Source organism: Mustela erminea, chromosome 4 (genome assembly GCF_009829155.1).
Source record: "Mustela erminea isolate mMusErm1 chromosome 4, mMusErm1.Pri, whole genome shotgun sequence".
NCBI classification, from domain to species: Eukaryota; Metazoa; Chordata; class Mammalia; order Carnivora; family Mustelidae; genus Mustela; species Mustela erminea.
In genome coordinates, this window is record NC_045617.1 from 64,835,613 (window position 1) to 64,853,962 (window position 18,350).

An 18,350-nucleotide genomic window follows, 5' to 3' on the forward strand; every position below is an offset into this window, starting at 1 on the left:
ACAGTTTTAAACATGCAAGAGGGGTGCCTGGGTGGCCCAGTGGGTTAAGCCTCTGCCTTCAGCTCAGGTCATGATCCCACGGTCCTGGGATCGAACCCCGCATCGGGCTCTCTGCTCAGCAGGGAGCCTGCTTACCCTCCTCTCGCTCTCTCTCTCTCTCTGCCTGCCTCTCTGCCTACTTGTGATCTCTCTCTCTCTGTCAAATAAATAAATAAAATCTTTAAAAAAAAAAAAAAACCTGCAAGAGCTCCTGAGAATTCTGAACCCATCAGGTCTTCTTAAGGAATCTACTAGAAGATAAACTTCATCAAACTAAGACATGATGGGGAAATTTCAGCAAAAAGATTGATGATGAATATTTAATATATTTAATCATATATCTAAGACTAAACCAAATGTGAAAACGAGAGTGGAAAATAATTTATGTTAAACGTTGCAAGGTTTGACAAAGTATAAATAAAATAACTCAAAATTTGATGGAGAAAAGGAAGGGGATAAAAAGGAAAGTAGAGTGAATTCACTGCTTGTTGTACATACAATAAGCAGGTGTTAAAATACCATTAAAAACTCATGAGTCAGATAATGGTTACATTTTTTTAAAACAGGGGACTCAAGGTATTAGAAAATTTAAAATACCAAAGGCAACCACTAGTACAAATAAAAACTTACCTAAATATTACAAAAATTTAAATAAAAGAACAAAATAAACCTTCAAAGCACAACCAAAATACATCACATTCAGAAACAGCAAGTAAAACACAAGACACATAACAGTCAACACATAAAATGATACAACAGACTTAATACCAAACATGTTTTTATCAAAAAATATGGATAGGTTAAACTTGACTATTACTTAAAAAGACTTTTTATTTAGTTCACCTAGCAAGACCCAAACATATGCTCTATATAAAAGGCATACCAAAACCAAAATGCTTCAAAAAAGCTAAAAATGAAGGTATGGGAAAAAATGTACCTGGAAAGTGGAAACACTATGAAAGCAGGGGCAGTGACACAGGTAAGAGACAAAGCACAACTAAAGCTTTTGAAAAGGATCAACTGTGATAAAGAAGGATTCTCTTTGATGCTAAAAGTCTCAATTCACTAAATGGCCGTTATAAATATCTATGCACCAAATAACAGACGACACTATCTACCTTTATGAAATCAAAACTACAAGAGTTGCAGGGAGACAGATAGAAGTCCGCTGATAATACTTTTAACATCCACTCTCAGTACAAAACAAATTAAATGGACAAAAAAATAAAACAGGATACAGAAAATCTAAACAGCAATCAGTAGAGCTTATGTTACATATTGGACTTTACAGCATAATAATACAGAATATACCTTCTTCTTAATTGCTTATGAAACATTCACAAACATTGATAATTTATTAGGTCCCCTCAAAATCAGTATGTTCTATAAAACAATGACTAAAAATTGTATTCTCGATTCACAATGCAATAAAACTATAAAGTAACAAATTAACAAATTAACAGATTTTTAGAAATTAAAAATCCCTTTCATCTGGAAATTAAATAACTTCCTATTAAACAACTCTTGGAAGAGAGGGAAAATACAAACAGAAGTTACAAATCTTTTAGAAATGATAATGAAGGGCGCCTGGGTGGCTCAGTTGGTTGGACGACTACCTTCAGCTCAGGTCATGATCCTGGAGTCCTGGGATCGAGTCCCACATCGGGCTCCCTACTCAGCAGGGAGTCTGCTTCTCCCACTGACCTCTCTCCTTTCATGCTCTCTCTCTCTCAAATAAAATAAATCTTTAAAAAAAATGATAATGAAACATTATGTATCAGAATATATGGGCTAGAACTGAAATAGTAACTAGAAGAAAATTCATAGCCTTAAAAACTTTATTAACAAAATGAAAGAATAAAAATATATTCCTGGCTCAAAAGTCAAAAAAAGAACAAGATAAGCCAAAAGAGAGTAACAAGAAGAAAATAATAAAGATAAAAGGAGTAATTAATTAAGTCATGAATAGAAAAAAAATAGTTCAATTAATAAACCAAAATCTTATTTGCTGGAGAAAAATAACAAAATACATATTTTATTAATATTTTGTTATTTGTTATTATTTGTTATTAGTTGTTAATATCTGTTATTATTAATATTTGTTAATAACAAAATACATACCATTAAATAACTTAAGCAAAAATCACAAACATACAAAGTCAGAAATAAAAGTGAAATAACCATTGAAACAGGAGAAATTAAAAAATCATGATACTATTTAATAGACATTTGTAACAAATAAATTTAAAAATCTATAAGGATAATTTCCAAAACTGATCCCATTAGAGATGAAAAGTTAAAATAGACCAATTTTCAAACAAGAAATACAGGCATCAGGAAAGTACTCCACAAAAAGAACCATGCCTGGATGGTTCCACAGGGGAATTCAACCAAGGCTTCAAAGACCAAATAGCCTCAATGCTGTATAAATTGTTCCAGAATTCTGAAAACTAGGAAAACTTCTTAATTCTTTTTTATGAGGCAAGTAACACTCCGATACATAAATCAAAAAAAAGAATGAAAGGAAAAAAGGAAGCTGTAGACCAATATCACCTTTGAATACTAATGCAAAAATCTGAATAAAATATGAGCAGGCCAAATTCAATACCACATAAGAAAATAATACACAAAGATCAAGAGAGATTTAGTCCAGGAAGGCAAGGCTAGTTCAATTCATTAATAATTCCTTAATAGCTCTAAGAAGAAAAATCATGATCATTTCCACAGATGCTGAAAAAGTCTTTGACAAAACTTAACATACATTCCCGACTTGAAAAAAGACTCAAGAAAACAAGAATTGAGCACACTTTCTTAGCATGACAAGTTTGGACTGCGTGGGGTCACTTACAAGCAGTTTTTTTTTTCCCCCAGTATATACACATATAGTACTGCAAATGCATTTTTTTTCTTCCTTATGATTTTCCTTTTTTTAAAAAATATTCATTCATCTGTAATTTTATTTATTTATTTTTCAAGATTTTACTTATTTATTTGACAGAGAGAGAAAGCAGGAGCAGGGAGTGAGGCAGAAGGAAAAGCAGGTCCCAGAAAAGCAGGGAACCACATGCAGGGCTCAATCCCAGGGCCCTGGGATCATGACCTGAGCAGAAGGCAGATACTTAACTGCTGAGCCACCCAGGTATCCCTTTCTTATGATTTTCTTAAGAACATTTTCTTTTCTCTAGCTTACTTTAAGAATACAGTATATGATACATATGACATGCAAAATATATGTTAATCAACTGTTTACATTATAGGTGAGGTTTCTGGTCAACAGCAGGCTATGAGCTAAATTTTGGGGGAGTCAAAAGTTATGCGTAACCTGGGTGTTTGAGAGTCAACTGTACTTTCACTTAAAGCCAACACCTTACTTTTAACAAGGAAACATTAAAGGCACTTTCATGAATATAGAATTAGACATTATAACACTATTTAGCACTTTAATAGAGGTCTCTGCCAATGCAATTAGAGAAATCAACCAGAAGCATCAGAATTGAAATTGAAGATACATGACCATCTTTCTTTGCAGATGCTTTGATCAGGTACTTGGCAAACCCTAAGGAATCAATGATCTTTAGATGGTAGAGAAACAGGCATTTTCAAACACTTGCTGCTTGGAATGGAAATTGATACATTCCTTTTGGTGGGAATTTGGTGCTATCCAACAAAACTATATGTAGGCTTACTAAAGTTTTAATTCAGCAATCTCGCTTCTAGGAATATACTCTGAAGTTAGTTCTCTAATAATGTGCACATACATACATACAAGGTTATTATCCACTATACATTGTTTATTTACAAAATATTTGAGGACAAGCTAAATCCCCATATGTAGGAGAGTAGTTGAATAAACTATTGTACAGCCACATAATGGAGTATTATAAGAATGAGAAGTATCTCTATGAATTGACATAAAGTGATTTCCTGGATATATTTTATATGAAAAAAAGTAAAATTGAAGAGAATATCCAGAGCACTCCATTTTTGTATAAGAAAGGGGGAAATAAGAAAATAGACACTGTCTACTTATCTGAATAATATAGATTATTATAGGGTAAAGGACCCTACAGAATGAATTGGAAAGAATAGAGGAAATAGCTCTTTCTGAATATACTTGACTTTGGAACCATGTTACTGTTTTGTCTACTCAGAAAAATAGACAAAATTAATGAGGATGGTAGGAAACCCTAAAATTGACTACAAACAGAAGCAAATGAATCAAACTGTGTTTCCAATGAATGACACAGCCACACTGATGGGAGGGGAACAGAATTAACTCAGATAACCTTTAAAACACGTATTTGGACTAGGAGGGGAAAAGCGCTAAACAAACGTGAACTCTAATTAGTATAACTCTGTTTCAGAGAGGAATGGCTCCACAATTCTAAAACTACTTTCTGAGCATTCTAGGGTTCGCAAGTAAGTTAATGTATTATGTACATGGGAATTAGGAGTTACACATCTGGAAAAGGAGAAAAAAATAGAATAAACCCTGTGCAGTGTGGGATTGGAACTGGGATGTATGGATAAAGACGCACACACACACATATATATTCATACATAGCTGTGGATGTACACACACGTATAAATACACACACTCATCTATATATAGTCACAAACATAATAATAGCCTTGCTAGTTTTTTTCAACTATAACAATCTCAGCCTTAAGATTCATATAATTAGACCTGAAGACATGGAATTTCACAATTTTTAAAGTCTAAGTTTAAGAAGTACTGGCTATGCAGCCTATTGTATGAAAAGTCGTTACTATAGCAATAGGTATCAGGAAAAAAGGCTTTTAAGCAGAACAGCCAAGCTACCTTTAAATAGCAAAGAATTTATGTACAGGGCCAGATCATAAAAACAGAAAAAATGTAATATTAATCCTAGTGCAAATATTCAAATGTGCTCAGCTCAGATTATTTTCAGATTACTATAATTGTTTTTCATAAAAGTTGAAAAGATGCTACTTGGTATTTCACAATGAAACTTATCAAAATCTACTGTACCTTACAGTGAAATCATAGGAGCAAGAGGCCAGAACAGAAGCATGAAATGGTGAAAACTACAAAAACAAAACAAAACAAAACTTTTTAAAGTTAGCTGTAATTGTAACATGCTACTTCATAAGGTTATTCGCATGAGCACTACAATAAAGTTTAATCAGGCCTGTCGCTTAAAATTACGTTTCCCCAAACCTTATATGCTTTAATTTAAGGCAAAAATCTTCTGGCATTTTAAGCATCAGCTGTAGGAAACAAATTTACTTTTATATTCTCCAAAGAAAAGTCATTCCTTAAGCTTTTTAGCACTTATTTAGAATAAAATATTCCCAAAGTGTTGCCCTTCTGGAAAAATTAAATACAATTTTGCAATGCCTATCCAAAAATGACTCCTAAGAATTTAAGGGAGTTAAGTGATCATACAATATGTAATAATATAATTTACCAATTTTATGAATACATAACTACAATTGCTATATGTACAAGTATCAATTTATCAATTGTTAAATAAAAACATCTTTAAAAGAATTTTTATGTTATTGGTATATCACAATTAATGCAAAGGATATCAAGAACAAAAACTGCAAATTTAAAGATAAATATCTTTTAGATAAGTAATCAACATACCTTAATAGGCTGCCCTTTGTAATTATATTTCTTTAGTTTTTTTTTCTTCCCAGTACTTTAGTGGTTATATACATACATATAACTACATTCAAATATGCTTTATAGTTTGCAAAATACTTTCAGTAAATTACCCAATTTCATTCTCAAAAACACCATGAAATAAATACTGAAAATATTTTTCAACTACTATAACCTGTGTACCATTAAAACAACAACATGGCACCAGGTGTCACATGCTGAGTTACAACCAGTAAAATTTTAAATATTAATTTAACTGAAAAGTCAGAATTTCTGAAATAGGAATAACCCAGTAACTTATTTAAAAGATGAATAAAATACTTCTTTACCCTTAGTATAACAAAACAAAGAATGAAATTGGAGATGTCACTAATAAGATGTTTTCCACAGTGACTTAGCAAAACCCACCAATAAAAGCTGGGAAGCTAATGTAAGTCCCCTTAGAACGAGGCACATTTCTCAGAAGTGGTAGAAAAAAGTTACCTTCATCTCATTGTCTGCTGTTGGCAGAGTGGAAAATTTTCTATACCCCAAATGTTGTGAACATTCATACTTATTACCATGTTAGAGAAAAGAAACCTCTCTGTAGTTTCAACCACTGAATCGGAAATTACGAAGAATACTAAAAGCAAATTACCATAGTTAAAAAACACACAAAAAGGAATAGTAGTAGAATGGAAAGAACAGAATGAAAAAAAATTTTCTATTTAAGCTTAAGCACTGATCGTCTACATTGTCCCAATTCATTCAACAATTATTCAAATATTTTTACCTAATTTTAGCTTTCATTGTTCATCACCAACTGGCTAACAGAAATATGCACAAAAAGCACCCATAACCCCAACTCCTAAACATGTTTTCTATATACTTCATTATGTTTTTATTTCTACTCCACAGGTAAAAAGAAAAGAAAAACACTTACTTTCACTCTCCTAATAGCGTAGGTATGACCAAGAAGTTCAAACACTGGCTGTCGTACATTCCTCAGGTCCCAGCCTCTCAAACTACAATCCACAGCCCCTGTCACGAGCAAATTCTGCAAAAAAATTCAGAGAACAGTGAGCAGTGCACAGGACAGAACAATGTGCAGTCTCAAATGGCATTGTGGGTTCTCCAATCTACTTGTAGTAGTAGTAGTAATATAAGGGGTTAAAAATTACACCCCTCAAATGAGCCCACCTTCCTCTTGAGTGTACTGTGAGGCTTAACAGGCTTTAAAAGGCAAGAGGCCTGTTAACTGAGGAATATGGGGGAAAAGGAAAGGGTACCAATTTGATTTTTATGCTTTTCTAAATCTAATTCAATCATTGTTTCCCACTCTCATGGGCCATGTCTTAATACAATATCTAATCCTATCTGAGAACCTCTGTAAATAGTGATGAGTCTCCTATCTGGTCAGGTTTTACAAATCCCTCTATCTAGAGCCCTCAGTGAACCACAGTTCCTAGCTGAACAGGCCAAGTGCTGGGCCCACAGTCAGCCCCCTCCCATGTCAACCAGGGTAGTAATTCATTGTCTGAATGTGCTAGGTTTAAGCGTAAGCTCATGGGAGGGAAAATTTCAATAATTTAAAACAAAAACAATTTTAACAACTCTCAATTATGTATCAGCCTTTTTTAGAATTCCCCAAACTATAACATATAGTCCACAATTCATTTTCCAGATGGAAAACTCATTTATGATGACAGAGATTTGAAATGCAGTTATCAGCAATGAAATGGTTATTTAGATCAGGTATTATTATTGAATATGTACTCTCTTTTCTTTTAATCGATTTTATTTCTTTTCAAAGAACTCTGCCAATAAAATGCTCTCTTAACTTCCTTTAGTTAATTGAAAAGTGAGAAGAAACAAGGAGTATGTTTTACCTGTCTGTCCCAGGCAACAGACCACCTCAGGTATATAAATAGTATCTCAACACACATTTAATCCATTTCTATTCTGAATTCATATGCTCATGTGGTTAACTAAAGCTTTGCAAAGAGGTAAAAATAGACACTGTTATCTACAGAAGCATGAAGTTTGGTTAGGCTTATATGGGAAGATCAAACAAAATTTTTTAAAAAACTGGTAGACCGGGGCACCTGGGTGGCTCAGTGGGTTAGTCCTCTGCCTTCAGCTCAGGTCATGATCTCAGGGTCCTGGGGTCGAGCCCCGCATCAGGCTCTCTGCTCAGCAGGAAGCTTGCTTCCCCCTCTCTCTCTGCCTGCCTCTCTGCCTACTTGTGATGTCTGCCAAATAAATAAAAAAAAAAAAACTTTAAAAAACAAACAAAGTTTGTTTGATGGTAGACCATCAAACTAAAAATCAAATTACAAATAGTTCAGCAGCCTAACCAGCAAAGTGAATGAGAAATGCAAGCAGACGATACAAATCAGTGGGGTTAAGAGCAATAAAAAAAAAAAGTACATAAACTGTAAAGCAGCTTCCCAAATAAGCAAGTAAGCCTGCACTGTTGAACTTTGAGAATTTCTATTTCTTACTCTGCCTGTTTCATGTGCACTTAAATCCAATTAATGCTAATGCAGGTCACTCACAATCATCAATTAGAATTGAAAGGGACTGAATTCAACTTAATGGTCCATAAACACTACCAAAGTCCACATAAAGGAAGAGAAAATAAAATCCAGAACATTTCAACAAAAAGAAGGGCTCAGCAGCAAGGGACAGATCCAGACAGGAGGGTACCTCATTGTATTTACACCAGTCACAGCTCAAAATTTCTGCCTGATGTGCAGGAACCACAATTCTGACTCCTGTTGACTTCACATCCCAGATTCTCAGAGTCTGATCACCTGGTGAGAGATGAAGACTTGATCACTTTCCATTACACCACTTGGATGCTTAGTGACACTGTACCCCAGATGATAAATTAAGGGAAAATACATTGGTTTGCTGGGAGGTTACTACCATTTATATATTATGTATATATATTGGTTTTGTTTGTTTTGTTTTTTGAAGACTTAGAGAAAGAGTGAAAGCCATTCCACATGAGTGGGAATGGCAGAGGAAGAATGAGAGAGAATCTCCAGCAGACTCCGCAGTGAGGCAGAAGCCCAATGTGGGGTTTGATCTCATGACCCTGAGATCACTACCTGAGCCGAAACCAAAATTCGGAGGCTTGACTGACTATGCCACCCACGTGCCCCATGATTTTACATCATTGATTTTAACTATAATAATGTATAGGAACTACTAAAAGTGAGGAACTACAAAAAGTAATGTGTTACAACAATGTTTATACATCTACTCAAAGCAGGAAAATCTGAATTTCACACTGAAACAAGGACAGTGATGACTATATACACACAAAAACACATAGTGCATTTCTCTTCAGGACAGGAAAAATGTCCTGAAAATCATTGGTTTCTAGTCTATAAGAAACCGAATGCTAACAATTTTATTGTTAAATGTGGGCAGTCTACCAAGTCAAAATAGAGAATTTTTCATCTTTTTTTTTTTTTAAGATTTTATTTATTTATTTGACAGGCAGAGATTACAAGTAGGCTGAGAGGCAGGCAGAGAGAGAGAAGGAGGAAGCAGGCTCCCTGCTGAGCAGAGAGCCCGATGCGGGGCTCGATCCCAGGACCCTGGGATCATGACCAGAGCCGAAGGCAGAGGCTTTAACCCACTGAGCCACCCAGGCGCCCTGAGAATTTTTCATCTTTGTGTTTATGTTTACTACATTTTAACAGGCCAGCCAGAGGTATATTTCTCTCCTTGGAAAAAACAAGTTGAAAAGTTTGGGGATTATATCTTGCATTATTACAAAAATGGTTCACATTGCTTAGCTTCACAGTTACCTCATTAAATGTTTTATATGCTGTTTGCCTTTGATATTTATAAATTAAAAGAAGACAACAAAATGACCTGATGAATAAAACTCGGGATATATACATGTATTAACATCACAGTCAACTAGAAACAGGTAGTGATGCTGAGAGTAAGCTGGTACCGTTGGATGTAAGAACATGGTCTACGGCGTGATGGCAGTCAGGGTCTGAAATTCTGTTTAGTAGCTGTGTGACCCTGCACAAGTTATATAATAACTCTGAGACTGATTCCTCATTTCTAAAAAAGCAACAGAATGCCTGCATTCAGGGTTGTACAAGCATATAGTGTAAAAAAGTTTCTGGCACTTAGCACGGTCTCTGGCACAAACAGATACCTTTATATATGGTATGCGATAATACTAAAATTTTAAATTATCCTTTGCTTAATTACATATATTTTCCTGCATTCCCAATTCTAAATCATATTGTCATGTAGTTACATTTGCAATTTTAGATAGTGCTTTTTTTTTCTCGATTTCTTTGGAAGTTGTTTAAGAAAGATAAGCATTAAATTGTTGGTGGTAACGAAATGTAGAGGTTAAGAATGTGGGCTCCAGAGTTCTGGGGCCTAGTCCTAATCTAGCTCAATCATTTTGTACCTGTTGATATTTAATCAAGTTCCTTAACTTACCTGAATCTCAGTTTCCTTACCTGTGATAAAATATTTACCTTATCAAGTTTAAATGAGATAATATACTTGAAAAAAATAAGAAAGCATACCCATGATTAGAAGTCATTCCCACTCCTATTCAGAATGCTGTGAATAATGGCCAATATTTATTGAGTGTTTATTTTATGCCAGGTGGTGGTCTAAACATTTGGTATGCCTTAACTTTTTAAAACCATAAAAACTGAGGTAAAAATTTTGATAATATAACAAGTAATTTTTATAGTAATTTACAAATGGGGAAACTAAAGATTAAAGTATCAAAACATTACAAGGAATAGGGCCAGTCCATGAAGAAGTAACTGTTATTCTAGCAACATTATTGGAGTCTCACAAAACATAATGAACAAAAGAAACCTGACACAGGAGTATAAAACCACAAAGCTAATCTATGCTATTAAAAGGCAGGACAGTGGTCACCCACCCTGGAGTGGGGTAGGGGAGCCTCTCAGAATGTTCTGTTTCTTGATCTGGGGGCTACATACACAACTGTATGTGCTCACTGTGAAAATTCTTTGCATTGTACACTTAAGATTATGCACTGTTCCACATGGGTATTATACTTCACTAAAAGATTAAGCAATTGCACTACGAAGTGATTCGAAGGGCACATGGACCCCAGTGTTTATAGCAACAACACCTATAATAGCCAAACTACAGAAAGAGCCCAGATGTCCACAGACAGATGGATGGATAAAGATGTGGGGTGTATGTGTATATCTATCTCAGCCATCAGAAAGAACGAAATCTTGCCATTTACAACAACAGAGATGGAACTAGAGGGTGTTCTACTAAGCAAAAATAAGTCAGGCAGAGAAAGACAAATACCATATGATTTCACTCATATGTGGATTTAAGAAACAAACCAGATGAACACAGGGGAATGGAAGGAAAAATAAAATAAGATAAAACAGAGAGGGAGGCAACCCATAAGAGACTCTTAGCTCTAGAAAACAAAAAATGTTGTCGGAGGGGAGGTAGGTGGGAGGATGGAGTAACTGGGTGATGGACATCAAGGACGGTGGTTGATGGGTTTTATATGCAACTGATGAATCACTAAATTCTACCTCTGAAATTAATAATACACTATATGTTAACTAAACTGAATTTAAATTAAAAAATACATGTCTACATGTATTTTTATATGACATGCATATTTACACAGGAAAAAAAGATTAAGCAAAACACCCAATAACAAAGACTGGGTGGGTGTCCACTCCACATCTCTCTGGAGCAATATTTTGGTTCCTTACCATCACAGTCAAGCAGCATTCACACACACAGAAAAGCCATTGCCTAGGTTGTCCCATCTTGCAGTTAACTTGAAAGACACCAGAAGAAGGGAACTGCTCTGAAGGAGCTAAGAATTCCCTTTACTTGACAGTCACTTCTGTTGCACACATTTGTCACTTCATCCTCCTCACTCTATTTTCCAGGTAGGAGAGACAGCTTCTGGCCCAACAGTACCATGACTCACTCAACTCTGAGCCACTGAGATATCTGTACTTATGTTGGTTTTTTTTAGTAATTGCATTTTCCAGACAACTGACCCTTCATTGACAGCCAGATGTTGACCAGGGCCCTGTGATAGTGCCACCATCTTCCCCTATCAGTGGCAGGCCAGCCACTGGCAACAGAACCAGCGAGTCACAGTGCATAGCGCAGAATAGGAAATGTTGGATGCTACTATGTTGAATTTCAAGCCACAGCAGGTAAGAGTAAGGTGAGGAGGGAGAATGAGTGTCAACATTGGATCTGACTCTGCAAAGAACTGAGCAGCAAAAGGATGCATATTGGGCCCAAATAATTGACCTGAATTGAAATGTCAGATGCTTACCAAATGTAATATGACTTTTTTCTTAGAATAGAATGAAGTGTGTTTGTTTGTTTGTTTTTTAACTACCAGACCCATTCATTCAGGCATGGCTATTACTTATGCAATTATATGGAGTCTGTAATAGCAGTAACTTAGTTTTCATGGTTCAAAAGAAAGTTTACTTCATATTAATGTTCTTAATGTAATGAGCTTAAATAGTCTTCCCTTCTATCTCATGTAATTTAGAAATATGAATTCTGTCCTACTAACAAACTTTCATGAACTAGACAAAACACAATGTCCTTAGAGAACCTTAGAATGCTTTGGAAAGTAAATCTAGATCTAAATCTCTAAAAATTCCCCCCTTTTGGCCTGTCCTAACTTAGCCAATGCTAACAAATTTAGTTCCAGATTTGTAAATACCATCTAACTTCGAAGGTGACTCAATTCTTGGAATGACTTCAATGCTATAGTCTCCTGCATTATCTTTAAAATATAAATGGCTATAAGCAGTTGAGTGACATAATTAACCATATGACTGCCTATCATGTAAGCTTCTGCCATTTGTAATATTGGTAAAAACAAATATTTCACAACTTTGGTTTCCATAACCATGAAATTTACAGTTGAGATTTCTTATGCAAAGATTATAGTAGGTTTCATAGCAGGCTCCTGTCTGTAAGCAAGAAGACAAAGTAAGAAAATTGATGAAGACCATAATACAACTCAAACAAAACTTGGGCGGGAGGGACAACTAAGGCATTCTCAAACTACAGAAACCACTTCCTCTCTGAATTCAGCACTGAAACCATTCTGTGGGTTTTTAAAGAGAGATGAATATTAAGCATGCAATTCCCATTGCACCAGCAGAAATAAACTATTAGTTTGGCATCTCAAACAAAGCTATGCTGTAGACTAGAACAGCATTTTCCAGAAGAGGCTGATCACTAGGTTCAGCTGGGGTAATTAAAAAATGTGCCTCCCAGAGATACTTGATTCATCAGGACTAAAATGGAGCCCAGAATCCTGTTGTTTTTTTAAAGCTCCCCCAACAATTCCAGTGGCCAGCCAGGTTTCAGGATCACTGACCTTGTATACCATCACACAACCAAGCATTCCAGATTCTACCCAGAGCAAGTTCCTCAGATGAGCACTGGTAATTCTTACAACACAAACACATGCCATGGTCATTCAGATACTCCCCAAATATGCTCTGTTCTTGCCACCTCCATTCCTTTGCTTCCCAGCTCTCGTCTCTTAACTCTTAGTTACTGGAGCAACAGCTTGAACGCTGTTTTCTCAGAGTGGAGAACTAGCTACCCTGACCAGCCAACTTTGCCAAGCTCAAGAATCCTTATCTGTGTTCCCACAGAATTCTGAGCACACACGTTAATCATAGAAGGTAACATTTATAGAGCCCTAACTCTGTGCCAGGTACTGTTCTCAGCCTTTTGTACATATTAACTTACTTAATCCTTCTCAAAACTTCCATGAAATAAGTATTACCGTCATCCTTGTTTTCCAAGTGAGGAATGAAGAGACGGACATTAAGCAGCATGACCTGAAGTCAGGTAATAGTGGTAAAAGAAGAATTTTGTCTCGGACAGTGCAGTGTAAATTGTGTACAGACAATGTCCATGAGATTAAGGAATTTCCTGGATTCTACTTACTATGTTACCTCTCCAGAGAATTTCACACTCCTTGCATTATCCATTGCTAGTTTGTTTTTCCACAGGATCTCTCTTTTCCACTGGATTGCGGCTCTAAGAAACAGGAACCCTGTCTGTTTTCTTCTTCCTCAATGTCTCTTCAACGGCTTTCAGTGTATCTTTCAGAAAACAGTGTTCATTCACTTAATATCTGACTGACTCACTGCCAATGTCCCTCTCAACAACCAAAATTAACCTCCAATAGGTTTTCAAAATTCTAATAAGATGCTTACTTCCTATATCTTATATAATAGTAATTAAAAATATTTTAGTGTTTGCTTGTGTAAGGCACTCAGCTATGTAAAAGAATACACATGCCTGATAGAAAATGCATGAAAACAAGTCAAGAAAATATGCAAGGATGTTCACTTGCCTCCTAATACATTGTATACAGCTTGGTAAGCAAATTTCCTCATTTCACTTGAAATGGCAAAAGCACAGTGAGAGCTTCAGAGCGTGCCCCATCCTTTACTGAACCACAAACCCTCCTCTTGTAGAGTGGAAGAAAAAACTTCAAATCTTTTCAACTTTATTAAGGAGGCTATTATTTGAAAATCATTATGAAGGAAAATGGCAAATGCTTAATAAATAAACCTTCTAAAGAGTTTCTAAAATCATAAAAGTTGGCAAATGGCTTTCCTTTATCCAATTTTTTTAAAGTATATTTTATACTTCACAGGTCCATATTTTGTGAAATCCCTTTGATTTTAGTGTTGGATGTGCATAGAGTCTAGTGAATATAGGCCCTGTAGAACCACTCCCACCTAATCACTATTCATTTTTTCCATTGTTGGTATAAGAGATGGACTACCACCCTCTCTCATTTCCCATTCCCAACGGTAGGTGTAAGCTGGGCCCCAACCAACACATCACATCCTCCTCTCCTAGGCACCATGATCAGATTAGAAACATTCACATGGGCCATCAGATGAGAGAAAATGGAACTTTCTTAGATGTCTGAGAAGGAGTCTCACACGTTTTCATACTGGACGGAAACCAGAAAGGATAGAGGGGTTGAAGCTGCTGCCATCTTACTTTCACATGGTGCCTGATACAAAACCAACTTAACAAAAACAGAACAGATGGCAAGAACATCCTCTAAGTCCTACGTCCATCCATGTGTATAAATCCAGATGTAATTTTGGACATTTCAACCATGCGAGCAAATAAATTGTCTTCTTAAAGTGGTTTGGTTCAGAATTTCTTTGACTTTCAACAAAAGAAATCCTGGCTGATATTTATATTTATTTCTAATATAACACATGAAGATGATGTCATTAAACAGATAAACTTTTTTTTTCTATTCAACTAAATGGACATTGTGATGATAAAAGATTGTTTAAATAATACCTATTTACAATATGCAGATAGTTAAGTTTTGTGATTATATTGCTAACTTTCCACACAATAAGCCTTTTCATGCTATTCATTCTCATACACTGAATACTCTTTATGCAACATCCAGACTCAGTATTATGTATACCATGCTACACAAAAGGCCACCATAAAAGCAAAAGGAGTGTGTGTGACTCAGCCCAAATAAAGGGTGTTTGTTACATTTCTTCACTTAGATTGCCAAGTGGATCTTTTTTGTACTTCTTGTATCATATGGAAACCAATTTTTATTTGCTTATTCTGGGATTTCCTACATCTTGCATGGCCTACCATAGAGTACATGTTGAATACTTGTTAAATAAATGAGTGAATTCTGACAAGTACAAAAAAAAAAAAAAAAAGGCTAATACACAGAATTTTGCCTGACATTTAAATAAACGCAGGTGTATTAGTTCAAGATTTTGTCACCATCAGATTTTATATTTGGTCTCAGTCATAAAAAGAGCAATGATTAAAAACAAATGAAGATAATTTCAGAACCTTAAATAATAATATACATCAACAAAATTACATACAATAGTAAGGTAAAGGAATTTTTATAAAATATATCAGTAGTTCAAGGAGTTTTACTTATTAATATTTGTCCAAATATGTAAAATTATACTCATTATTAATTTCAGCTTATTATGGATGTTGCCAATTAGAGCTTGCACCAGACATGTCTTCACTGCTTCACCAGAAAGGAAGTAAATTTCAGTTCATTTTGAAGATAGATCTATCTTATACCATTAATTCATGAAGGGTTTGAAACGACTTCTTTGAAACTGTAGGATATAAGGCCAAAGGGCATCCCTACTCAAAGAAAATGATGCTAATGTCAGTCTAATTCACATCCTTAAAAGAATTTTAATTGAACTTGTACCAATACTTTCTGTATTAGGGCTTTTCACCTATAGTAAAATTATAACCATTATGCTAAACTGTGGTCATCTTACAGAACTGACTCACTATAAGCATGAAATTCATTAGCATTTACACTAAATTAAAAGCACAAAGATGACTAACTCAAGTTACATAGGCAGGTTAAAGGGTTAGTTAATTCGAACAGCACATCAATATTGCTATCACTTACTTAATATTCACCCAGCCTTACAATTAGCTATGCCACAGAAAAATTTTTAAAAATCCAGTAAGAAATTTAGGCATGGAAAAGGAAATGTGCCAAGGAAAAATATATCACTAGTTCCATCCCAAGAGATTTGATATCTTGGGAAAGATTTAACTCAGATTATGGACAAAACACTCTAACTCAGACAACTTAGAAATTTAGAAAATAACAGTAATAATCTTAAAAGTATACTGTTCTTCATTCTAGAAAACCATGCTGTTAATTTCAAACACTGAACATTTTTTACTTAACTGAACTTCTATACACAGAATCTACTATTACTTTCTCCTACCTTAGAATCCAGGAAATTCCTTAATCTAATGGACATGTTTGTCTGTACACAATTTACCTGAAGATTTCCAGTTCTGAGTGTCTTCAACCTAATAATGCTTTAAAATTGAGGGACATTTGGTCATTTAAAATTTTTAGAATAAAGAAAATTATAAACAGAAGTTAAAGGATTTCTGTGACGTATTTACTATGGAACCCACTCAACATAATTCAACAACTCAGGGCATTAACAGAGTTTAGTAGCAAGTAAAGAACAATTATCCTTCTGATAGCCTATTTGGAGGATGCTAGATAATTAAATGAGGAGACAACAGTAGACACACTCTACCTCTTCCTCTAGCTATTTTCTTCTCTCTTCCCCTAAACAACCAAACTGCACGAAAGGGCTTCCATTGCTTTATGTCCCCTCAAGACTCTTCATACAAAGCGTCAGCAAACATTTCCTGTGAGGGACCCAACATAAGTAATTTTGGCTTCAAGGGCCTCTGCCACAGCTACTCACCTCTGCCACAGCTACTCACCTCTGCCATTATGGCAGAAAAGCAGTTACAGACAGACAATCTATAAAAGAATGGCATGGCTGTGTTCCACTAAATCTTTGTTCACAAAACCTGTCAGTGGGTCATTTTGATCTGAGGGCAATAGTGAGCCAACCTATGCTCTAGTCTAAGGTTTCTTCTGTTTAATCTTTCCTGGGGACTCTGACTTACTCCAATGGCTTTAGTTATCATTTATGAGCCAATGACACAATTTATTCACGAGGCTAGATGTCTCAGCTCCAAACTCGCCCTACTCATCGACAACTCCCTTGTCCTATGAGCTCAGTGTGCTCTAAAACAAAACTCAAGATCTTCTCTTTCAAACGTATTTCTTACCTCAGTTATGACATTAACCACCCACCAATTTATCCTTGGCAGGAATCTAGGTGTTACTCTTTACTCATCCTTCTCTCTTCACCTATTGTACATATTATAAAATCATCTCTAAATACCAACTCGAGTCAGCCTAATTTCAGCCAGCTCTTCTGCAGCCATCCTTATCCATACCTTCCTTCATCTGTCAGTTAATCTTCCCACATCCACTCCCGCTCACCTCCCAACTATTCTCTACACAGAGCCAGAAGGAATTTTGTTAAATGCAAGCCTAATCATATCACTCCCCTGCTTAATCCTCTGCAGTGCCTTGCCCATGTCCATAGGATAAAATCCAAAATCTTGAATCCAATACATAAGGTGGGCACCTCCTCTACTGCCCATCCTCATTTTTACGACCTTTTCCTCTTAACCAGTGGTCTCCCGGGTCTTCTTTCAGTACCTCAAATGTGCCAAGTTCTTACTTTTGGACATCCTATTCTCTCGGCCTACAATGGCCTCTCTTTCCATGCCATGCAAGGCCTCTACTTTTCACTGAGCCAACTCCTTGTCATCCTAAATGAAAGCCAAAAACCTATCAAGCAAAAAATTGACAGTTTTGAATACCAAAAAACTTAAATGCATATACAATATACATACAACATAAAAGAAAATAAAATGGTTAAAAAACAAAAAATTGGGAAAATATATGTAAGATACATTAGACCAATTCTTAAATATAAAAAAGAGCTCACACATCAATACAGAAAAACAACAACAAACAGTTCTCAGTAGAAAAATGGGCCAAAAACATGAACACAAGACTCACAAAGGAAAAACTGTAGTGGTCAATGAACATACAAAAAATATTCACTATCCCTAGTAATCAAATACACAAATCAAAACAAAATTAGGTATCATCTTCCATTCATCAAATTGGAAAACATTTAAAAGATTAAAAAGGTACATTTATTTATCATTTCAAGGTCCA

The 18,350-nt window shown here is 35.4% G+C and overlaps 1 protein-coding gene across 2 annotated transcripts in view; it reads right to left on the reverse strand.

Annotated features, from left to right (window-relative positions):
* PEX7 (peroxisomal biogenesis factor 7) overlaps positions 1-18,350 on the reverse strand; it is a 90,987-nt gene that overhangs the window by 53,185 nt on the left and 19,452 nt on the right. The window contains exons 6-9 of one of the 2 annotated variants that reach the window (XM_032339407.1): positions 8,378-8,484; positions 6,612-6,725; positions 5,051-5,106; positions 4,696-4,698 (exon numbers count right to left, since the gene is read on the reverse strand). In XM_032339407.1, the coding sequence (XP_032195298.1) occupies positions 4,696-4,698; positions 5,051-5,106; positions 6,612-6,725; positions 8,378-8,484 (280 nt within the window). The remainder of the gene's footprint in view (positions 1-4,695; positions 4,699-5,050; positions 5,107-6,611; positions 6,726-8,377; positions 8,485-18,350) is intronic. The other variant, XM_032339406.1, reaches the window with a different exon arrangement.